Source organism: Uloborus diversus, chromosome 3 (genome assembly GCF_026930045.1).
Source record: "Uloborus diversus isolate 005 chromosome 3, Udiv.v.3.1, whole genome shotgun sequence".
Lineage (NCBI taxonomy): Eukaryota > Metazoa > Arthropoda > Arachnida > Araneae > Uloboridae > Uloborus > Uloborus diversus.
This window is the reverse complement of record NC_072733.1, coordinates 144,745,788-144,764,316: the sequence shown is the minus strand read 5'-3', so window position 1 is coordinate 144,764,316 and position 18,529 is coordinate 144,745,788. Positions and strand designations below refer to the sequence as shown.

The window sequence follows — 18,529 nt, the reverse complement described above, 5'->3', positions numbered from 1 at the left end:
CTATTTCACAATGAGGAAGCAATTACAAAGTATAATGCGACTGATATTTCTTCACACGAAAAATAAAAAGGATAATTGTGAAATTGCGTGAAGAATTATGAAATGAGCGAGCGGAATAAAAAGAGAAACTTTTTCCCAAATTGTAAAGATAAAAGCTTCCTCGTTCTCAAAGAACTGTTTAAGTTTTGTTTTGTTTCCAATGTCAAAGAAATAAAAATCTAACTTTTTTTGCGGACAGGTTTAGAGAGCAAATCTTCATATTCCATTTTCTAGATGGCGGAGGATTCTATAGAAGAGCCAGGTTTGGAAAAATATAAAACAGATGTCATTTACAAATTGGAAGATGTACCGCCGTGGTATATGTCCATTTTATTGGCAATACAGGTAAGACAATTTCAACACATATTTGATTCTTTTCGCTATTATTTTTGGCAGCGTTTTCAACTTTCTCACTCTTACTGAATCTTCTTGATTATGTTCAATTCGATTTTTTCCCATGATTTTTTAAAGAATAAACATTGAGTTATTATAACAGTTTTACAACAAAAATGGAATTCAACAGTAAAAAATTAGTGAGTTTTTGAGACATTTTATTTAAAATATTTTCAACTGTGACCAATTTGGCTTCTTTTTTTTTTTTTTGAAATACGCTTAGATTGTTGCAATTTTTAATAATTAAAAAATACGTATTACATCCCTTACAAAATAGCTCCAACGAATGGAATATTGGTGGGGTTCATTAGGGGGTCAAATTACGTGGCGAACGTTTGTTTGAATTTCAGAAGTAAAGATAATACCTACGCAGGGGCGCGCCGTTCCTATATGCAAGGTCGTGCGGCGCACGACGGCGCCAAAGTCACTGACGACCAAAGGCGCTGAGCTCAAATGGGATCTAATGGGGTCAAAAATACTCCAAATGGGAGAAAAAATCTTCATACAAAAGATATAATTGAACTTTTCATTATATCTAATGGTGGTGATGAAAGTAGACTGCCCATTGAAACAAGCAATTCGTCTCGCTGTTTATCTTAACATACTATTAAAAAGCGCAAAATTTATTGCACTGAAAGCACGTAATGCTAATTAATGCATGCATCAGCATTTTTCTTCACTCGTCCCCGGACGCTGCTATGCCTTTTATTTTTTTCCCCTGTGTGGAGTAGTATCTGTTTCTTGAGAGGAATAACTTCTTTCTTTGCACTTTTAACAAACTGGATCACTAATTTTTAGCTAATTTTGGTTTAGATTAACTCAAAACAGATATAATACAACAATGGTTATATTATTTTTATTTAGTTTGTTACCTTATGCTTGAAGTGGTCAGACCGATTAATTTTTTCCCCCTCTCAGAGCCACCAATATCTACTAAACCATAACTCAGGCCCGCCATTTAATGAGTCAGGGAGTCAATTGCCCCCCTTCCCACCGCGCCCTTTGAAAATACCGCTTTTATGTATACGTGGGCGTGGTTTTCGTTGTTTTCTGGTAACATTTGCATTGAGAATACACCCTCTCCTCCCCCCTCCCCAGAAAATTTCGAAACTGCAGCCCGACCTAAACTATATACCCGCGTAAGAGAAGCATAATCAGTCCGAAGCGCAAAGGCATCTGTGGCATGGATTTAGTAAATAAAAAACGAAAAATTTAGCCAGTTTCTTACTAGTATTCATTTTTATGAACTAACGTTACCGATGATGATGATCTCCGTGCCCAAACCAACGTAAACTATTGAAGGTTGTACAGTCATTCTGATGGGCATCTTGAACACCCAAATTTCATAACCCTATTTCTTATATTTATTCTCATAGCAAAACTACAAGTGAATTGAAATTGTTTGTCTTTTTTTTTTTTTTTTTTTTCACTTGTCATATTGATGCAATCAAATTGATTTTTCCTCTCACAGCATTATTTGACGATGTTTAGTGGAGCCATTGCAGTTCCATATTTATTATCATCCAATATATGCATGAAAGAGGACAGCCTGTATAAAGGGCATCTCATTTCTGCAACATTTTTTGCTTGTGGTGTGACTACTCTGATACAAGTAACAATTGGATGCAGGTCAGTTTTTTTTTTTTTTTTTTTTGCGTTTTCTTTCAACCACTTTTTAAATAACCAAAGATAATATAAGCGCTAACTCTTCTCAGTTCAGTCGTTCAGTGTATAGGTTGGCACAAACTGGTGGGGAAGGATCGTGATGAGAGACAAAAATATGGCAACTTCCTCGCATTAATGTTTTTATAACAAACAAGTTTCTTGCAAATCTTTTATTACACTTAATGTTTATTTATTTTCATAACATAACAAAAAATTCGTGATAATGTTAGAAATACAATATTTTGAAAATAATTTAACTGCAATAAAATTAAAGAATTCTTCCTTGTCTGCTCTTCTGGTGACACGACAAATATCTATTCGGTTTTTCAGTTTCTGCCACATTCATCACAGAGAATACGAGTAGTACTTCAGTTTGCCACTGCTTCAGGATGTTGCCTTCATTTTTCTGAACAGGAGTAAATCCTTTATGAATGGAGGCAAAAACAACTTCGTATCTTGCAAAATCTCATAAGAAAAGTCACAAGGAGTTAGATCTAGGGATCTCGGCGGCCAATACAGCAATGGCATAGTGTTTGACTCTATAAAGCTTGATCACGAAGAGGTGGCGGATGACCTTGAAGCGGAAACGTCATTTGTATCATTTGTAATATGTTGTTTGTTATTATTTTGTAACAGATAGGATCAGCGAGAGCGCACCTCTTATTACTCAGCTCCTTCTGGCTTATTCTACCTACTACAAATGACACAAATGATGTTTCCGCTTCAAGGTCATCCGTCATCTCTCTGTGGATAAGCTTTATTTCCAATCAAGCCATAGGGTAGTAGACTATCGATCCGAAAATTCTTCATCCTCCTTTCGATGTTGCGACTGTGCTGTGGTTCTTCAACAAATTTCGTGCGACACTCTCTCTATGAACGGCGATAAAAGACGATGCCTTATCGTATTCCAAACAAAACACAGGTTGATTTATCCTGCGTGAGTGGCGCCATTTTGATTAACAGAGTCCCAAGCAGCAATTTCGTAACAAAAAGATTTTTTGCTGTTGCGTTGTAAAATTTTTAGGGTAAAAACACCGAATATATAGGGGTACCTTTTACTTTTGTAACCCATAATTTACATGATAAAGAAAAAATAATTATAAAATGAACCGTATAATTAAATTCAAGATTCTGGGATTAATGTCATAAGTTTAAAAACTAAAACTAAAAATTTTTGCCATAAATTTGAGTTTTGAAAAAAATCTGGAAAAGATTTGCTTACACGGCATGCCTCCAATTATGGCGTCCACAAAAACAACATTAGAAAAAAAGTTTTTGCATTTCATAAATCAACTATCTAAGGTAGGGAGAAGCAAAGGGATGTAAGTGGACATTTTCAAGTTTTGAGTAAAAGGTATTCAATGATAAGGTCCTAGGTAGGCTTTCATTGAAAAGTTTTTCAAAATCATGCTGTATAACAGCACCGATCAGGGCTAATAGTACTATCTCTTCCACCAACACAGGAGAGGTTCACCTACCATTTGTACTGGTTATATCCTAATTTTTAGTTTTGCCACTTACATCCCTTTGCTTCTCACTGCCTCATATGTGGAGAAATGTGGGGCAAAGAAAAATAACGGGACAAAGTGAAAAGGGGAAATATCGACTCTGCGTTTAGCGCCATCTATCAAGTGATATTTTAACAATGTACTTGCATGTGTAGTCTATTTCATTCAGGAGAAAAATACCGCCGAAGATTAAAGCATTTGATAATATAGGCAATTTCCGAAAATTAATACTTGTATTGTAATATTTGCTGAAAGTTAAAAATTATTTTTGATATTAGAAAATTATAAAGTTCTTGTTATTAACAGTTTAAATATTAATTCAGACCTTATAATATGCGGTGCAATATATATTTAGTTAATATTCAGCTTATTTGTATCTTAAATATTTTGCTCAATTAGTCGAAGGCTTGTGGGGCAAAGTATATGGGGCAAAGTGAAATTGCTTATTTCGTTCACTCATTCAATAATTTACTAAATAACTTACGTACTCATTTATTATTTAATTCATTTACATTCCTTTATTTAGTAATTCACTTATTTTCTTATTCATTCACTTTTTTACTCATTCATTTATTTTTCCTCATATAATACAGATCAATTAATTTAATCATTCGTTTATTGTTCCATTTTCTTTTCATTTATTCATTAAAAATTTTATTTAGATTCATTTGATCATAAATACTTTTTGCGATCAAAAAGAAAATATTTCGTTGGAAAGGCATTTAATTTTCACTTTGCCCCTTGAAAAAAAAATGAAAATTTTCCACTTTTGTCTTGGAGGCTTAAAATTTTTGCCAAAAATAGAAAATAATGTTTCAATGAAAGTTTTGGAATAAAATACAATGTTCTTTCTTTTTGTACTGTAATTTTCAAAACAAATTTCCAATTTCTTCATTTTGAAAAAGCTCAGTCATCTTAGCGATTTCACTTTGCCCCACATTTCCCTACTTCGAAAAAGTAATACTGTTTTTTTAGATTACCAGTGAATCTATATGGACCTATTTGAGGCTTTTTTGACACCTTAACGTATGTTCACCACATGATTATCTGAAGATGGGCTTGCACAGTGAACATGCATAGCATCATTTTCATCTTCACTTTAACTTCTCCATTCTTTCTTCTCTGAAGACAACTAGTTCCGACATTATCCGTCGATGTCGATTGCATATATATTGAAGAACATGAATTCAGTACAATCATGTATATGAATTTAATACATAGGTACCCCGTATTAGGAAGTACCGTCATATGTGGGATGTTTTTGCCCTACGATTAAGAACCAGAATTAATTGGTGCGTAATTAGCTTGTGTGTGTGTGCTGCCGAAATAGTTTGAGTTTGGTAATATAACGTGTATCGAATTTTTAGTATTAAGAGTATCTGATGTAATTTTTAAATTTATAATTGTTTTCTTCAGATTACCAATCATACAAGGTCCATCTTTAGGATTACTTAGCTCAGCTCTGGCGATCCTCAGTCAACCTAAATGGAAATGTCCAAGTGAGCATTTACTTAATAATATGACAGAAGACATGAAGAATGAAGAATGGATGTCAAGAATGCGAGAAGTAATTGTAGCTAAAATATTTATTACGTTTAAAAATTTCTGCTTTATTGATTCTGGAAGTCAGTCACAATTAACTACATAATGATGATGTTTTATCGTAATAACTCCAATGTGAAACGAGTGACACATAAACCGCATTCATAGATTACACAGGCCTGCATTTTGGTCAAGACTAATGACTGACTTTAATTTGTAGTAGTTGTTGCGTTGATTTCATGTATAACGTCCATTTTTCTCAATGTATAAGGAGTTTTTCCAAAATAGGCTTGACTGTATGGACAAGAATATTTACTTTTCATACTCAGGGAGAAAGATTATTTTTCATACTATGGGAGACAACAGAGCACATGTTGCTGGTCTCTGTCATTAAGTTGCAAGGTATCGGCCAGTGAGTTGCCCTTGGTGGGAGGTTATCCAGAAGGGAAATATTTTTCGCACCCTTTTGATGCTATATATAACAAAACGTTGACTAGTGGAACGAATTCCGAAAGGAAATATCACCAGCGTAAGGCTCCAACCACCATTTTACGTTCCCGTCGTGCGACCATAATCGAATTAGAAACCATTTCATGCGAATTACTTGAAAACAAATTAAAGCCCTACCAATGCATTGCCCAGTTATACACTTTAATACGCTGCCCAGTACACGAAACTCTAAACATATGTATATTTATATCTTGCTATCCATGAATTTTGTCACTTCAGTATATTTATCATCAGTGTACTTTTCCTCCATATCTATTGTTTACATTCTGAATTTTTGCGCGAAAACACTGCTGAAGATTTCTCTAATTATCTTCTTTTTATATCTTCTCGAAATTTCTTAGAAAATTGCTCGGGATGAATGCAAAAAACAACTTTTATGCAACATCTATTTGTAAATACTTTTGCGAAAAAAGATAAATTAATTGTACTAAATGAGATTTCACTCCGTTTTTAGATTCAGGGAGCCATAATCGTAGGTTCCGTTGTAGAAGTTCTCATAGGTTTAACTGGTCTAATTGGATTTCTGATGAAGTGGATAACTCCTTTATCTGTGATGCCAACTATTACTTTAATTGGACTGTCTTTGTTTGGCGAAGCAGCTAGGCAGGCATCCGGACATTGGGCTGTTTCAAGTTTGTAAGTTTGCCACTAATTCGTTATTTTAATTTTCTGTTTTACCGTTGTTAGTAACTAAGTAACTATTGGCATGAAGTACATAGTAGACACAAATGTACGCATACTCTCTCTCCCACACATGCTATACATGCTATATATATATATATATATATATATATATATATATATATATATATATATATATATATATATATATATATATATATATATATATATATATATATATATATATATCAAAATCAAAATGGCAAGCTGTTGACTTAAGACAATATTTTGGGATGAAGCAAGTTTTACCAAGCGATCACCCCCTCCCCCCCCCCCCCCGACTTATCAGAACTTAGAAAGACCAAACAAATAGAAGAAGCAGAATACCAGACGAAATCTGAAATAACAAAACTCTAAACTTCTCACTTTCTGAAGTGAGAAAATGAAACTACTAAAGTTATACCACAACAAATATACTAAATAATTTTCGCCATCAATTAAGGTACTTAGGCTCTTTCAAGCTTATGTACCCATAACTAGTTAATTAAAATATTGTATCTCAGTAGTGGGCACTTAAGACCAAAATTGATTTTTCAGTCATTCTTACTCAAAATTATCATTTATAATTGATGATAAAATTGAGGTTAAATTTGGCAGATGATAAATACAAATGCATCAGTAAAATTGTTTTGTTCTTTTTCAATTGTTATTACATTTTTGTTGCTGTTCAGCCGAGCCTTTCAAAAACGATTTCTCAGTTATCCATTTTTAATTTCAATGTTGCTCGAATTGCTGAGTTGAAATTTGATTATATTGTAAGAAAAATAAGTGCTTTGATGTAGTTAAATACTTTTCAGGGTATTTGCTGAAAATAATTGAATTAGCTAGCAGGACCATTTCTAGATTTTAGCATGCCCATAAATGAGCGAGCGTAACCATAACTGGTTAAACCAGTAGTTCATGTCAAAAAAAAAAAAAAAAAAGAAAGAACGAAAAATTCATACATAAATCATAGTTAAAAATTAATAAAAATTTCACATCTATAAAAGTGCAATTCCTAAGTTCTAACACGGTGAGCAACAGAACAGTTTAACAACAATCCAAATTTTAAAGAACTCTTTTGACTATGCCCCTAGTCCCCTACATTATTGTCTTTCTTTTCCACTGATTTTGGTTTCACGAACTCTTAATTTTTCTATAATTATTGATAACATTGATGAAATTAGGCGTCATTCAATTTTGGTTGTAGTACATTTTTCAAAGAAGTGAAAAATGATTAGCTGTTTTTTTATACAGGTAATCACAAAGTATTTTTGAAATTCGGTAAGTTCTTTTTTAATATTCCACGTTTTAACGCCCTAACTATAGTTCAGATTATAAAAGGATGTATTGACCGCGATATAAAAATTTCCGTTCTTTAAATGCTCCACATATCACTCTTGGAAATCTATTGAAGACGACTCTCCTTGTGGTCGCAGTGTCCCAGAAACTACTGCGTGCTCTGAAAATCTTCAATTTTAAGCAAAATAAAAGCATTAATATCTGCTGATTACATGATTCTCTATTTAAGCAGGCCAAAAGCGGATGCAATCTGGGGCACAAATAAGTAAGTAAAAAAAAAAAAGGATGAGATCAAGTTGCATTGCCCACGCCTTGAATTCCTTCCTGTACTATTAGTGTACTAACTCGTTTATTTGTCCGATACTTGAAAAAAAATAGATTGAATTATTTTATAACGTACCGCATAATGAAGGAATATTTAAGGAAAATATTCGTGAGTATGTGTTAGTATCTTATTTTTGAGGGCTGTGATTTTGAGCAAAGATTTGTTTTAACTCCTCATATATCTAGTAGTGATGGGCATAATCGAGATCTTTTGATAATCGAGATCTCGGTAATCGAGTACTTCTGATAATCGAGTGATTGATAATCGAGATCTTTTTAAGTCGATCACTCGAGTGATTGATAATCGAGATCTTTTGAAATCGAGAACTCGAGCGATTGACTTCTCGAGATCTTCCGAATCGAGTACTCGAGCGATTGACTTCTCGAGATCTTCCGAATCGAGTACTCGAGCGATTGACTTCTCGAGATCTTTTGAATCGAGTACTCGAGCGATTGACTTCTCGAGATCTTTTGAATCGAGTACTCGAGCGATTGACTTCTCGAGATCTTTTGAATCGAGATCTCGAGATGTTTTAAATCGAGATCTCGAGATGTTTCAAATCGAGATCTCGAGACGTTTGAATCGAGTACTCGAGTAGTTCATTTTCTGAGCTTTTCCAAAATTGAGTTGACTGCTACGGGGGTGCCCACTAAAAGGGGGTGGGGCATGGCGCAGCCTGTGCAACTAAAATTTTTAGAGCCGGTTTTTTGAGAGGGTTTTTTTAATCTCATTTTCGGAAGAGGGGAGGGGGTCCATGGCGCAGCCTGCGAAACCGAAATTTTTAGAAGCGTTTTTTTTAATTTTTTTTTTTTTAATCTCATTTCGGGAGGGGGGGGAGAGCTCTTTCTAGACGGATGCTCCGTAACATTTGAGGGGGTCCGCCATCGCCCTGCGAAAGGGGGGAGGTGGACTCCCTTGACTTCAGTCGAATTCCCGAGTTGTTTTGACAGGAGTGCGCTCGAGATAGGAATGTGACATTTAGCCTGCCATTTAGGGGTATAATAAGGGGTGAACCCTCCTGGCTTTTAGAAGCTTTAGGTTAAGTTGGGGGGGGGGGTATTGACACCCCCTTTTTAGAAGGGGAATCAATACCACTCCCCCCAAATTCCATGAAAAATTCTAGTTTTTACATTTAAGTGGGTCTAGTTTTTTGTTGTTTTCCGATAAAATTAGCAGATACACCTTTTGTCCCCTTACCCTCCGGTAAAGTTCGAAATGCAAACTTGTTTTAGGGGGTCGATTCGATAGATTTTAGTCTTCATTTTGGGGTCGCAATCCTTGGCGGATGCAGGTTCGACTAGATTCCCTGTTAGCTTGTCAGAAACTAGGAGCTCGGCATTTGGGCGACTGAGTGATTTATTCGAACGGTTATGCATTTAAACTAATGATTTTCAGTTATCACGTGATTATTTCGAATGTGGTTTCGGACTCTCCAACACGAAGTTAATAATGTAAACAAGTAGGGGAATAGTTGCTCTGCGCAAAAGTACTCATTCTTTCCTAGTTTATAGCTTTGCTTTTTTTTTTTTTTTTTTTTTGATGTTCTTGTTGAGAGTAGTTGAGTATATTTATCTGATTAATACATGAGGAAGGAGGGTTAAATATTTCTGATTGCGTTTTCCAGAGGATTGGGGTTCCTGACGCATTGAAAAGTGTACAAGTGTGGCTTGAAGTGCATTGAAGTTCATGATTATTTTTTTTCTTTCTTGATCCGCTCTTTTTTATTTTTCTTTTTCATTCGTCGACTTTAGGAATATGCAATAACAGTAAAAGTGTTGGGAGTGAAGTTGAAATGTTTCTGAGTGCATTAAAAAGAAATATTGAAGTTTGTCGTGTGGGATTAATTTTAGCTTCCACTCTTCGGCCCAATTTTTAAATAAAAACTACATTTTATACAGATTGTTTTTTCTTTTTTTTTTTTTGAAATTCCATACGCAAAATATTTGTGACTTCTTGCGTGCGTAGCATTTATTTTCGCGTGGGTAGTTAAATTTAAGTATTTTGCTTGTTTTACTCGCTTCTGTTTATGTCATATTCCTTATAGTTTCGTAAATGTTGATTAGTATATTATTTACTCAACTTAAAAATTTTCAGTCAATTAATGTGCTGATTTTATGGTTTTTTTTTTTTTTTTTTTTTTTTTGTAAAGTTGAGGCAAAACTGCTGAAAAGGCTCGCAACGGTCCATTTCGGAACTTAAGGTTCCGTAGCTACGTTTCATTTTCCGTGCGCTGGTCCTCAAATAGGTTAAAATTGATTGTCAAGTTTCTCTGAAAAGTAAATTACGTATTCGATTTTCAAATCATCCGAGATGCTCGATAACCGAGCATTCCACAACAAACAATATATTAGAGAGAGAGCGACAATATAAGAGACAATATAAGAGAAAGCGCGGGGGAGGGCGGTAAATGGCGCAGACCGCGCCATTGAAGTTTTGAAGAGGAGAGGGTAACTTAAGCGGGCTTTAATTTATTTTAGGGCGTTCAACGTCGCATTTGAGGGATGAGTGTTATCGTCATGGGGGGGGGGGGGGGGGAACCACTGAATTATAAACACCTTGCGTTTAAACATTTCATAAACGTTTTAACATGGACGTCACAGCGTTAACAATCGCTTTAAAACGTTTACTCAACGAAGTGTGCTCTCTGAGTAACCCCATTAGAAAAAAAGCAGAAGCAAATATTTGATTCAATAACTTCATAGAATGACAGGGGTGACACATTTGAGAAGCAATTATTTGATTCTAAAACCTTATAGAATGACAGGGGTGTCCGTCCGTCCCCTGTGCGAGCTTTTTATGACAATCCCCCCCCTCCCCCAAGAAACGATAATCCGAAAAAGGGCTAAGACTACATTAAATTTTCAATTACACGGTTTGTACCATACCGGTCAAGGGCGCCCATATGCAAAATTTTAAGGGGGGGGGGCTCAGATATTTTCCCCATGGTTTAATAGGATATTTCCCCCATAGAAACCGATTTCAGTACAGATTAGAGTTATTAAAATTTGACATTTTTAATAACTTATTGATTAATTGTGCTGGAGAAGAAATGATTTTACATTTTTGCAGAAAAAAAAAGTACTAAAAGCAAGGATGTCCTAATTTCAAAGAAGGGGGAGGGGGCTTGAGCCCACACTTGCCCCCCCCTATATGGAAGCCCTTGATACCGGTTTAATATATTTTTAAGTTTAACAACTCTCAAGTTTAAACCTGCTAGTGTCGCCCAACGACTTGCCCATATTATCATTATCCTTCACTTTTTAATAAAAATTGTACATACGTACGTATTTAATCTTAATAACTGTCAAGTTCAAAACAGTATGGAAAGCGTTTCTCTATCCTTTGCTTCAAGATTTCACCACCGGATCACACCAAGGACGGATACAGAAAACCATTTGAAGGGGGGTGGGGGTCATGCTGAAGAAAGCCCTCCCCCATGAACGAAATTCCCGTTTTAAGTGCGAAAAAATTCTGAAACTTTTTTGGGGGTCAATAAAAAGCCCCAAATCGGTCAGGAATAAGGCACATAATTGGGGATAAACGTTGCAAATTAATTTCATAAGCAATAAAACAAAGTAGTAGTTCAAATATTTTCTTTGAAAAATAATTGATGTATTGAAAAGATAAGATACTGTAATCGTTTGCATTTTATGCATAAATTATTTGAACACAATGTGTACGGATACTATTCTCGAGAGTTCAAGGGGGGGTCATGACCCCCACGACCCTCCATTGTATCCGCCACTCACACAACACATGCCCCTCCATAAATCTGCTCATATGATAATGAACAATTTTCGTTCTAAAAATATCGTTCGATTATTAAGGAATCTCTCAATTATCGAAAATTCGAAGCCAAACATTCAACTATTACCCCATTCGAATAAAGCAAGAGAAAAGCAATCATTCGATTTTAAAAATCATTCCAAATCTATTCATTTCAAGAGCAAATAGCACCACCTATGAAGCTCTTCCCCCAAGAGCAATACCCCCAAAAGAGGCAAAATCCCCTAAAAATTACAATCCCGCAGTTTACGTCAAAACTCCCCCCCCCCTCCCCTCTCATTTGCACCCATAGGGATGAATTACACGAGAAGTTAACCACTTGTTTTATTAAGAAATAACTAAGTATCTTTGTGCCGAGAAGTAACATGAAATAACAAACGTTTTGTATCCCAAATATACAGAGTACTGCAGAAACGTGTTTTGGAGTTTTAAAGTACCCTTTTTTCAACAAAATAGTAAGCTTTTACATATAAGGGGCCATTCCTTTGGTACATATGTATGATTTTGGCCATTTTTGACCCCTTCCCCCATGTAAGGGTACGTAAGGTTTTTCAAACCCCTCCCCCTATTTTTACGTAAGATTCCATTTCGTTTTTAGAAATAATGAAATAACTAATCTAATATCACTGGAATCGAAATTTAATTCACTATTATTAAATTAAACCTTTTTGCGTGAAGAAATATTTACTAAAAAGTTGGAATCTAGACTGAATGTGTTTTCGACATTTTTTTGTATATGATGCGATAGTAGTTTAAAATAAAACATGCCATACATAGTGCAATTCTTTTATTATGTTTTACATAATTAATTCTTCGTAAAACAAATAAAAAAGTCATCCTAATACGTTTTTATTTTCCAAACGCAAATGAAACATCGGCTTGGAAAATACTGCTTAAGAATGCGTTTGAACCCCTCTCCCCCCCAAAGTATGCAGACATTTTTCCACCCCCACCCCCACGGGACCCTTACGTAATTAATGAATAGTCCGTAAAGACATCCAGTAATGTCCTTACATCCACAATCTCACTATTTTGCGTTGAAAAAAGGGTTCCTTCAAACCCTGAAACACGTGTCTGCAGTGATCTATATATTTGGGCTCTAAAACGTTTGTTATTGCCTATTACACTTGTATCATTACCCAATCGTATAGTCGAAGGTGAACGTAAGGGGGAAGACGTCCCCTCAGGTTTTCAACTTAAGTATTCCCCCTTTTTACCTGAACTATAATTTTAATGCCTCTCAAGTTAGAACCTTATATGAGCGCCTCCAACCTTTAGTTCCACCACCGGGAGACACAACACATGTCTCCCACAGACCCGTCCATGTGTTTATTCATTAACACCTTTCGCTCAAAACATATCATTAGACTACCAAGCATCCCCAAAGAATCATTTGATAATCAAGCATTCAACAGTATACATTCGATTATAACACTATTCGAATGAAACATTCGAAAGGCAATTATTTGATTGTAATACCATTTAGATCGCAAGGGGATCTATTCCTCAAGTGTGCAGGCACACTTTTTAAAATTAGGGATCCTCTCTCCCCCTCAAGAAGGACACTCCCTAAAAAAGTCTAACGTCCATTAGGAATTTCAATGGAGCAGTCTGCGCAATGACCCACCTCCCCTGTGGGTTCCTCAGCGCAGCCCGTCTTTCTGGGGGAAGGGTTAAAAGGTTTCAATGCAAATTTTTTCGGAAGACAGAAAAAAACCATGCTCATTCATAAGTAAAATCATTAACTTTTCAAAGCCAGCTCTTTGACCGCCTAAATGACGGATCCGCCCCTGCAACTAAACACTTCAGAAGCAAGGGTGCTCACCCGCCCTGAGGTATAGCCTCCCCCCCCACCCTCAATATCGCAGAGACCTCCCCCCAACAAATGAGAAAAATAACCCTTAAAACACCCCCCCCCCTAAAAATGTCAACAGCACAGTCTGCGCCATGACCCCCCCCCCCTCCATAGGTGGGCACCCTTGTCAGAAGTCAACTATATTGAGAGGTTCATTCGATTATCAAATCGATCGAAGAATAACACTGCTTGAGTGATTGACATCTCGAGAACTCAAGATCTCGAGAACTCAACATCTCGAGAATTCAAGATCTCGAGAACTCAACATCTCGAGAACTCAACATCTCGAGAAGTTCAAAGCGAGAACTCGAGCAGTTGATCGCTCGAGAACTCGGAAAGTGACAATCGAGAACTCGAGCAGTTGATCGCTCGAGTTCTCAGAAAGTGATAATCGAGAATTCGAGAAATTCATCGCTCGAGAACTCGAAAAGTGATAATCGAGTACTCGAGAAGTTCATCGCTCGAGAACTCGAGAAGTGATAATCGAGAACTCGAGATACGATAATCGAGAACTCGAGATACGATAATCGAGAACTCGAGATACGATAATCGAGAACTCGTGGTAATCGAGTTCTCGAATGATCTTGAATAATCGAGTGATTCGATTATGAGAACTCGATTATGCCCATCACTAATATCTAGCTCAGCATACACCAACAATAAATATTTTATAAGTGACGTAAATGAAACAAAAAAGAATGGCAAATTTTTACAACACGTGTTTCAGCATTACAATGAACCTTTTTCCAATGCTGAAAGTGTGAATTTATTAATGGAAGCGCATCTGACAAAAGCGACAGGAACTGAACGGAAAAAACGAAGGATTAACAAGTAACCAATGAGTATTAGTAGTGCATTATGATAAAAATCGGTAGAAAACTCAAATGAACCAAGAAAGTATTATTATTATTGTTATTACCAGGGCTGTGGAGTCGGAGTCGGACTGATTTAGGAGTGAAGGAGTCGGAGTCGTTGGAAAACATGCAAACTCTGACTCCGACTCCGGGCTTCCCTTTTTCTTTCCTTTTTACTGACTCTCTTTGTATTTTTTTAAAACTGAATACCAATTGGTTCGATTACATGTATAAAAAGATACTAATGAGAAAATAACTGCCGTTATGGCAATCAGCTAGCTTGAGCGCTTACCGAACTTTCTTTAGCCGTCCCCAGGTTTGCTTCTTTTTAACTAAACTAATAGCAACTGTCAGCAAACGGTTTTGTTGCATAACATTTTCAAGTAATCACTTTCCAATAAAAATAGAAATATAGTGTTTTGTTCAATCTCAGTTATAAAACAGTTAAAAAAAACGTAACAAATTAGTAAGTCGAGGCCCGTAGCTAAGGTTGAAACTTTTAAGGGTGATCGGCAAATTCAAAGAAGTTCTGGCGCGAAAGCACGAATCCAAAAGATCCGATGAAATAATCTAATGTTTTTTTTTCTTTATCCTTATATATTATTTCTGTAGCCTGTTTTTGGTTTCTACGCCAGATTTTCCTCAATTCTTGATCGATTTCTTTGATTTACACCTTATTTTAAAGCTTATGGTGCTGGCTACTGACGAAAAATAGACCCACGGTCTAAAAATTGTTTTTTGAGCTGAAAAACCTGTTTTAAAGAACCAGAATGAGACTTTCGGTTAAACTTATAACTTTAACTTGCACTATGACCGACAGAGCTGAATAGCTTGATCGGCAGAGCGTTCTCCTCGTAACCAGGAGAATGCGTGTTCGGGTCCACGTCCGGACAATCTGTATCAAAAAATTAGAGAACTATCATGCATTACATGAATACTTAATAAAGTGAATAGCAACTATGAGGTAACAGAATAAATGAGTAGGAACCGCACTTTGCTGGTATGAAAAATTGATGTGTTTTTGTGCTAAAGTACTTCTGAATTGTACGTTTTTTTTTTTTTTTTTTTTTTAAGCTTTGGCTCTGGTAAGAAAATTAAAGCTTAATGTAAGTGAAAATATAAGTAACAGGTTTAAGATTTCAGACTACAATAGAATTGTTTTTTATTCAGAAAAAAATAATAAATCGTATATTGAAATATATATTCTTCTAATGAGTTTTTGACTCTTTGTACAAAGAAAAAAATTACTACCTCAATTTGATGGGAAAAATACATATTTTTTTCTTTTTTTTTGCAAAAAAAAAAAAAAAAAAAAAAAGCTTATCACATTTTTACTACATTCGAAAAGCTACTCTTAAACAAGAGCATAGTTCAATTTATTTTGTATTTTAACCGTGCTGTTAAATGATGAACACGTGCTGCCATCTAAGTTATAACTGTTCAAGCAGCCTGAGGTAACAAATTGTAAAAATTTTCAAAAAGAAAAAAAAAACATTTCTCTTCAATATCTTACTTTATATATTATTCCCCTCTCATTTTAAAATTTATCAGGCTGGCTAACGACGAAAAATAGACTTACGGTCGAAAAATCAAGTTTTCGAAAACGCCCCTTGCTGTTTCAAAACCTTGATGCAGCCTGTAGTTCTTATGCATTTTTTTTAAAGCAAAGTTCTAATGAAGTTTTCCAATTTTTTTACGTCGCTTTCGGCAAAAAAAAAAAAGCCTGTGTGTGTGTGTGTGTGTGTGTGTTTATATTTTAATAAATCTTAAAAGCACTGGACTTAGTTGTTCGGTTAAATTGATAAGTTTTTTTCGGTAGAGCGTTCGGCTATAAACTATCTGAACTTCGGGCAAGCTTGGGCTGTCCGACATAATATCAAATTTATATTAGTATTACGCATTACATGTACTCATAACATACACACGTAATAAAATAAATGCAGTGGGAATGCTACTTGGTGTTTCGATTCCTTTATGCAGGCTACAGTTATCATTCGGATAAGTTGACTGTTAATCGAAGGGTGTTCTTAATTTTTTTAAGCTTTGACTCCGTTCAGACCACTAAACATAATGTAAGCATAAAAAAGTATTAGATTTACCTCAAGGGAATCCTTTTTGTGCAGAAAAACATTTTCTTTGTATGCTGAAATGTAGATTTTTCTAATAGCAGTGTTCGACCTTTTATACAAATGAAAAAAATTCTACGCCAAATTAAAACTCCGAGTTTCACCCAAAAAATACATTTTGTCTACGTTCGAAAAATTACACTTAAAAAACGGACTCAGTTCAACTGGTTTTGGTTTTGAATTTTAAGTGTTCGGTTAAAAGAGAAACATGTGCATCCATTTAAGCCGTAACGGTTAAAGCAACCTTCTATGTGAAATAGTTCAATATTCAAAGATAAAAACACTTGTTTTCAATCTAATTTATTACTTCTCTAGAATGTTTATTTCTATCGCTACGGGAGATATTCGTCATTCTTTAATCAAATTCCATGCTTTACGAATAATTTTAAATCGTATCATGCTGGTTAATGACAAAATATAGAAGCATAATCTTATTATTACTATTATTATTTTTCTTTTGGCAAAAAGCTTTTTTGCTGTTTCTTACTACGCATTCCTTCAATGAATAGCTTTCGAAAAGGAGGGCGCAATTGCTAGGTTTGTTGGGGTGTCGGGCTGTTAATCAGAATGGCGCCAATTCGAATCCGTGCCAATAAATATCTCTTTAATGTTTCTTTTTCCCCGTCAGATGCTCACATGGGCAGGACTGTATTTGCCACAACCTGTTTTTTTCACATGCACAATTATTGCTTTTTCACGAGTCATTACTCAGCCACTTTTAATGATGTTTATGTTTGCATTGAAAATATGTACGACCAAAAGGTGAGCTATGATCAAATTATCACAAGGTTGTATTTAACGAGGTTTTGTTACTGATGTCTTTAAATTACATGCCTTCTCTTCTGCGCTTACTTTTTTTCGGTTCTTCTTCATAATGTTCTTTCTTTGAAATTTTTAAAGAGCGAAATGCCTTATGAAACGATTCGAAGCACAGTGCGGAGTTCCGCACGGGTCGTCTAGTTAAGACTATTTCTATAAGCTTGGTTCTCACTAAAAAGTATGGAACAAAATTATGTAAATGATTTCTTGATTACAACACTCAATTATTGCAGTTAATCTTAAAATCTTCATATTAAGGTTAATTCTAAAGCAGCCAATAAAATTTAAATTAAAAATTAGGCGAAGAAGAAATAAGGGTATAGTAAAAGCTATTCGTACAAATTTGTATACCGTCGCATTTTGCGTAAAAATAGCTCCTGACGTATATGTGCCCTATTTTCGTTGACATTTTATTGATGAAATATAATTTAAAATATATTCGCGAAAATTTTCAGAATTAAAATATTTATATTTTTTATAAACTCTGAAATTAACTTTGGGTGTCATCTACCAGATAGGTGTCAACCGGAGTAAACCACCCCCTCTCAAGAATTTGGATTTAGAAAAAAAGCTTTTTTTCTCTCTCAAGTTACAGTTTTCAAAAGTTGAAAGCACACGATTTAATCAATATCTATTTGTTAAACATTAAAAGGGGGCAAATTACAGGTAATCCTTTTCAATTTTTTAAAAGGGATTTTTAAGTGATCTCACTTTTTAATTCGTAACTATTGGAAAATTAGATTTTTAAATTGAATTTCTAACGTTGTATACGTCTTGGGTTTACAATAAAAAACAAAATGAAATTTTCATAAAAAGGAATTAATATTTCAATCTCTGTTTAGAGGTTTCCCCCCTTCCCCTGAAGGGAAAGAGGGAGTTGAAAAAGTGCAATTTAAAAAAAAAAAAAAAAAATCCGGAGTCGGAGTTGGAGTCGGCCATTTTCCTTCCGACTCCGCAGCCCTGGTTATTACTATCGTTTTTGGTGGGGGCCGGGGAAAAAAGGGTAGGTAAATCGGATTGGTTGTGGCATAAAGCTGATTAGAAAGAAATTGAATCACAGTGATCGTAGAGAATAAAAGATAAGTGCAAGAAGTTAATTAACAGAAAAAGTGAAAGGAAATTACCGTACAGAAGTACAGAATTAA

At 35.2% G+C, this 18,529-nt stretch overlaps 1 protein-coding gene across 1 annotated transcript; it reads left to right on the top strand.

Annotated features, from left to right (window-relative positions):
• The first annotated feature begins 273 nt into the window (after positions 1 to 273).
• LOC129218981 (solute carrier family 23 member 2-like) lies at positions 274 to 6,297 on the top strand. The gene is made up of 4 exons (XM_054853300.1): positions 274 to 384; positions 1,904 to 2,061; positions 5,022 to 5,172; positions 6,112 to 6,297. The coding sequence occupies exons 1-4, from the start codon at positions 274 to 276 to the stop codon at positions 6,295 to 6,297; spliced, it is 606 nt and encodes a 201-aa protein (XP_054709275.1).
• The last annotated feature ends 12,232 nt before the right edge of the window (positions 6,298 to 18,529 follow it).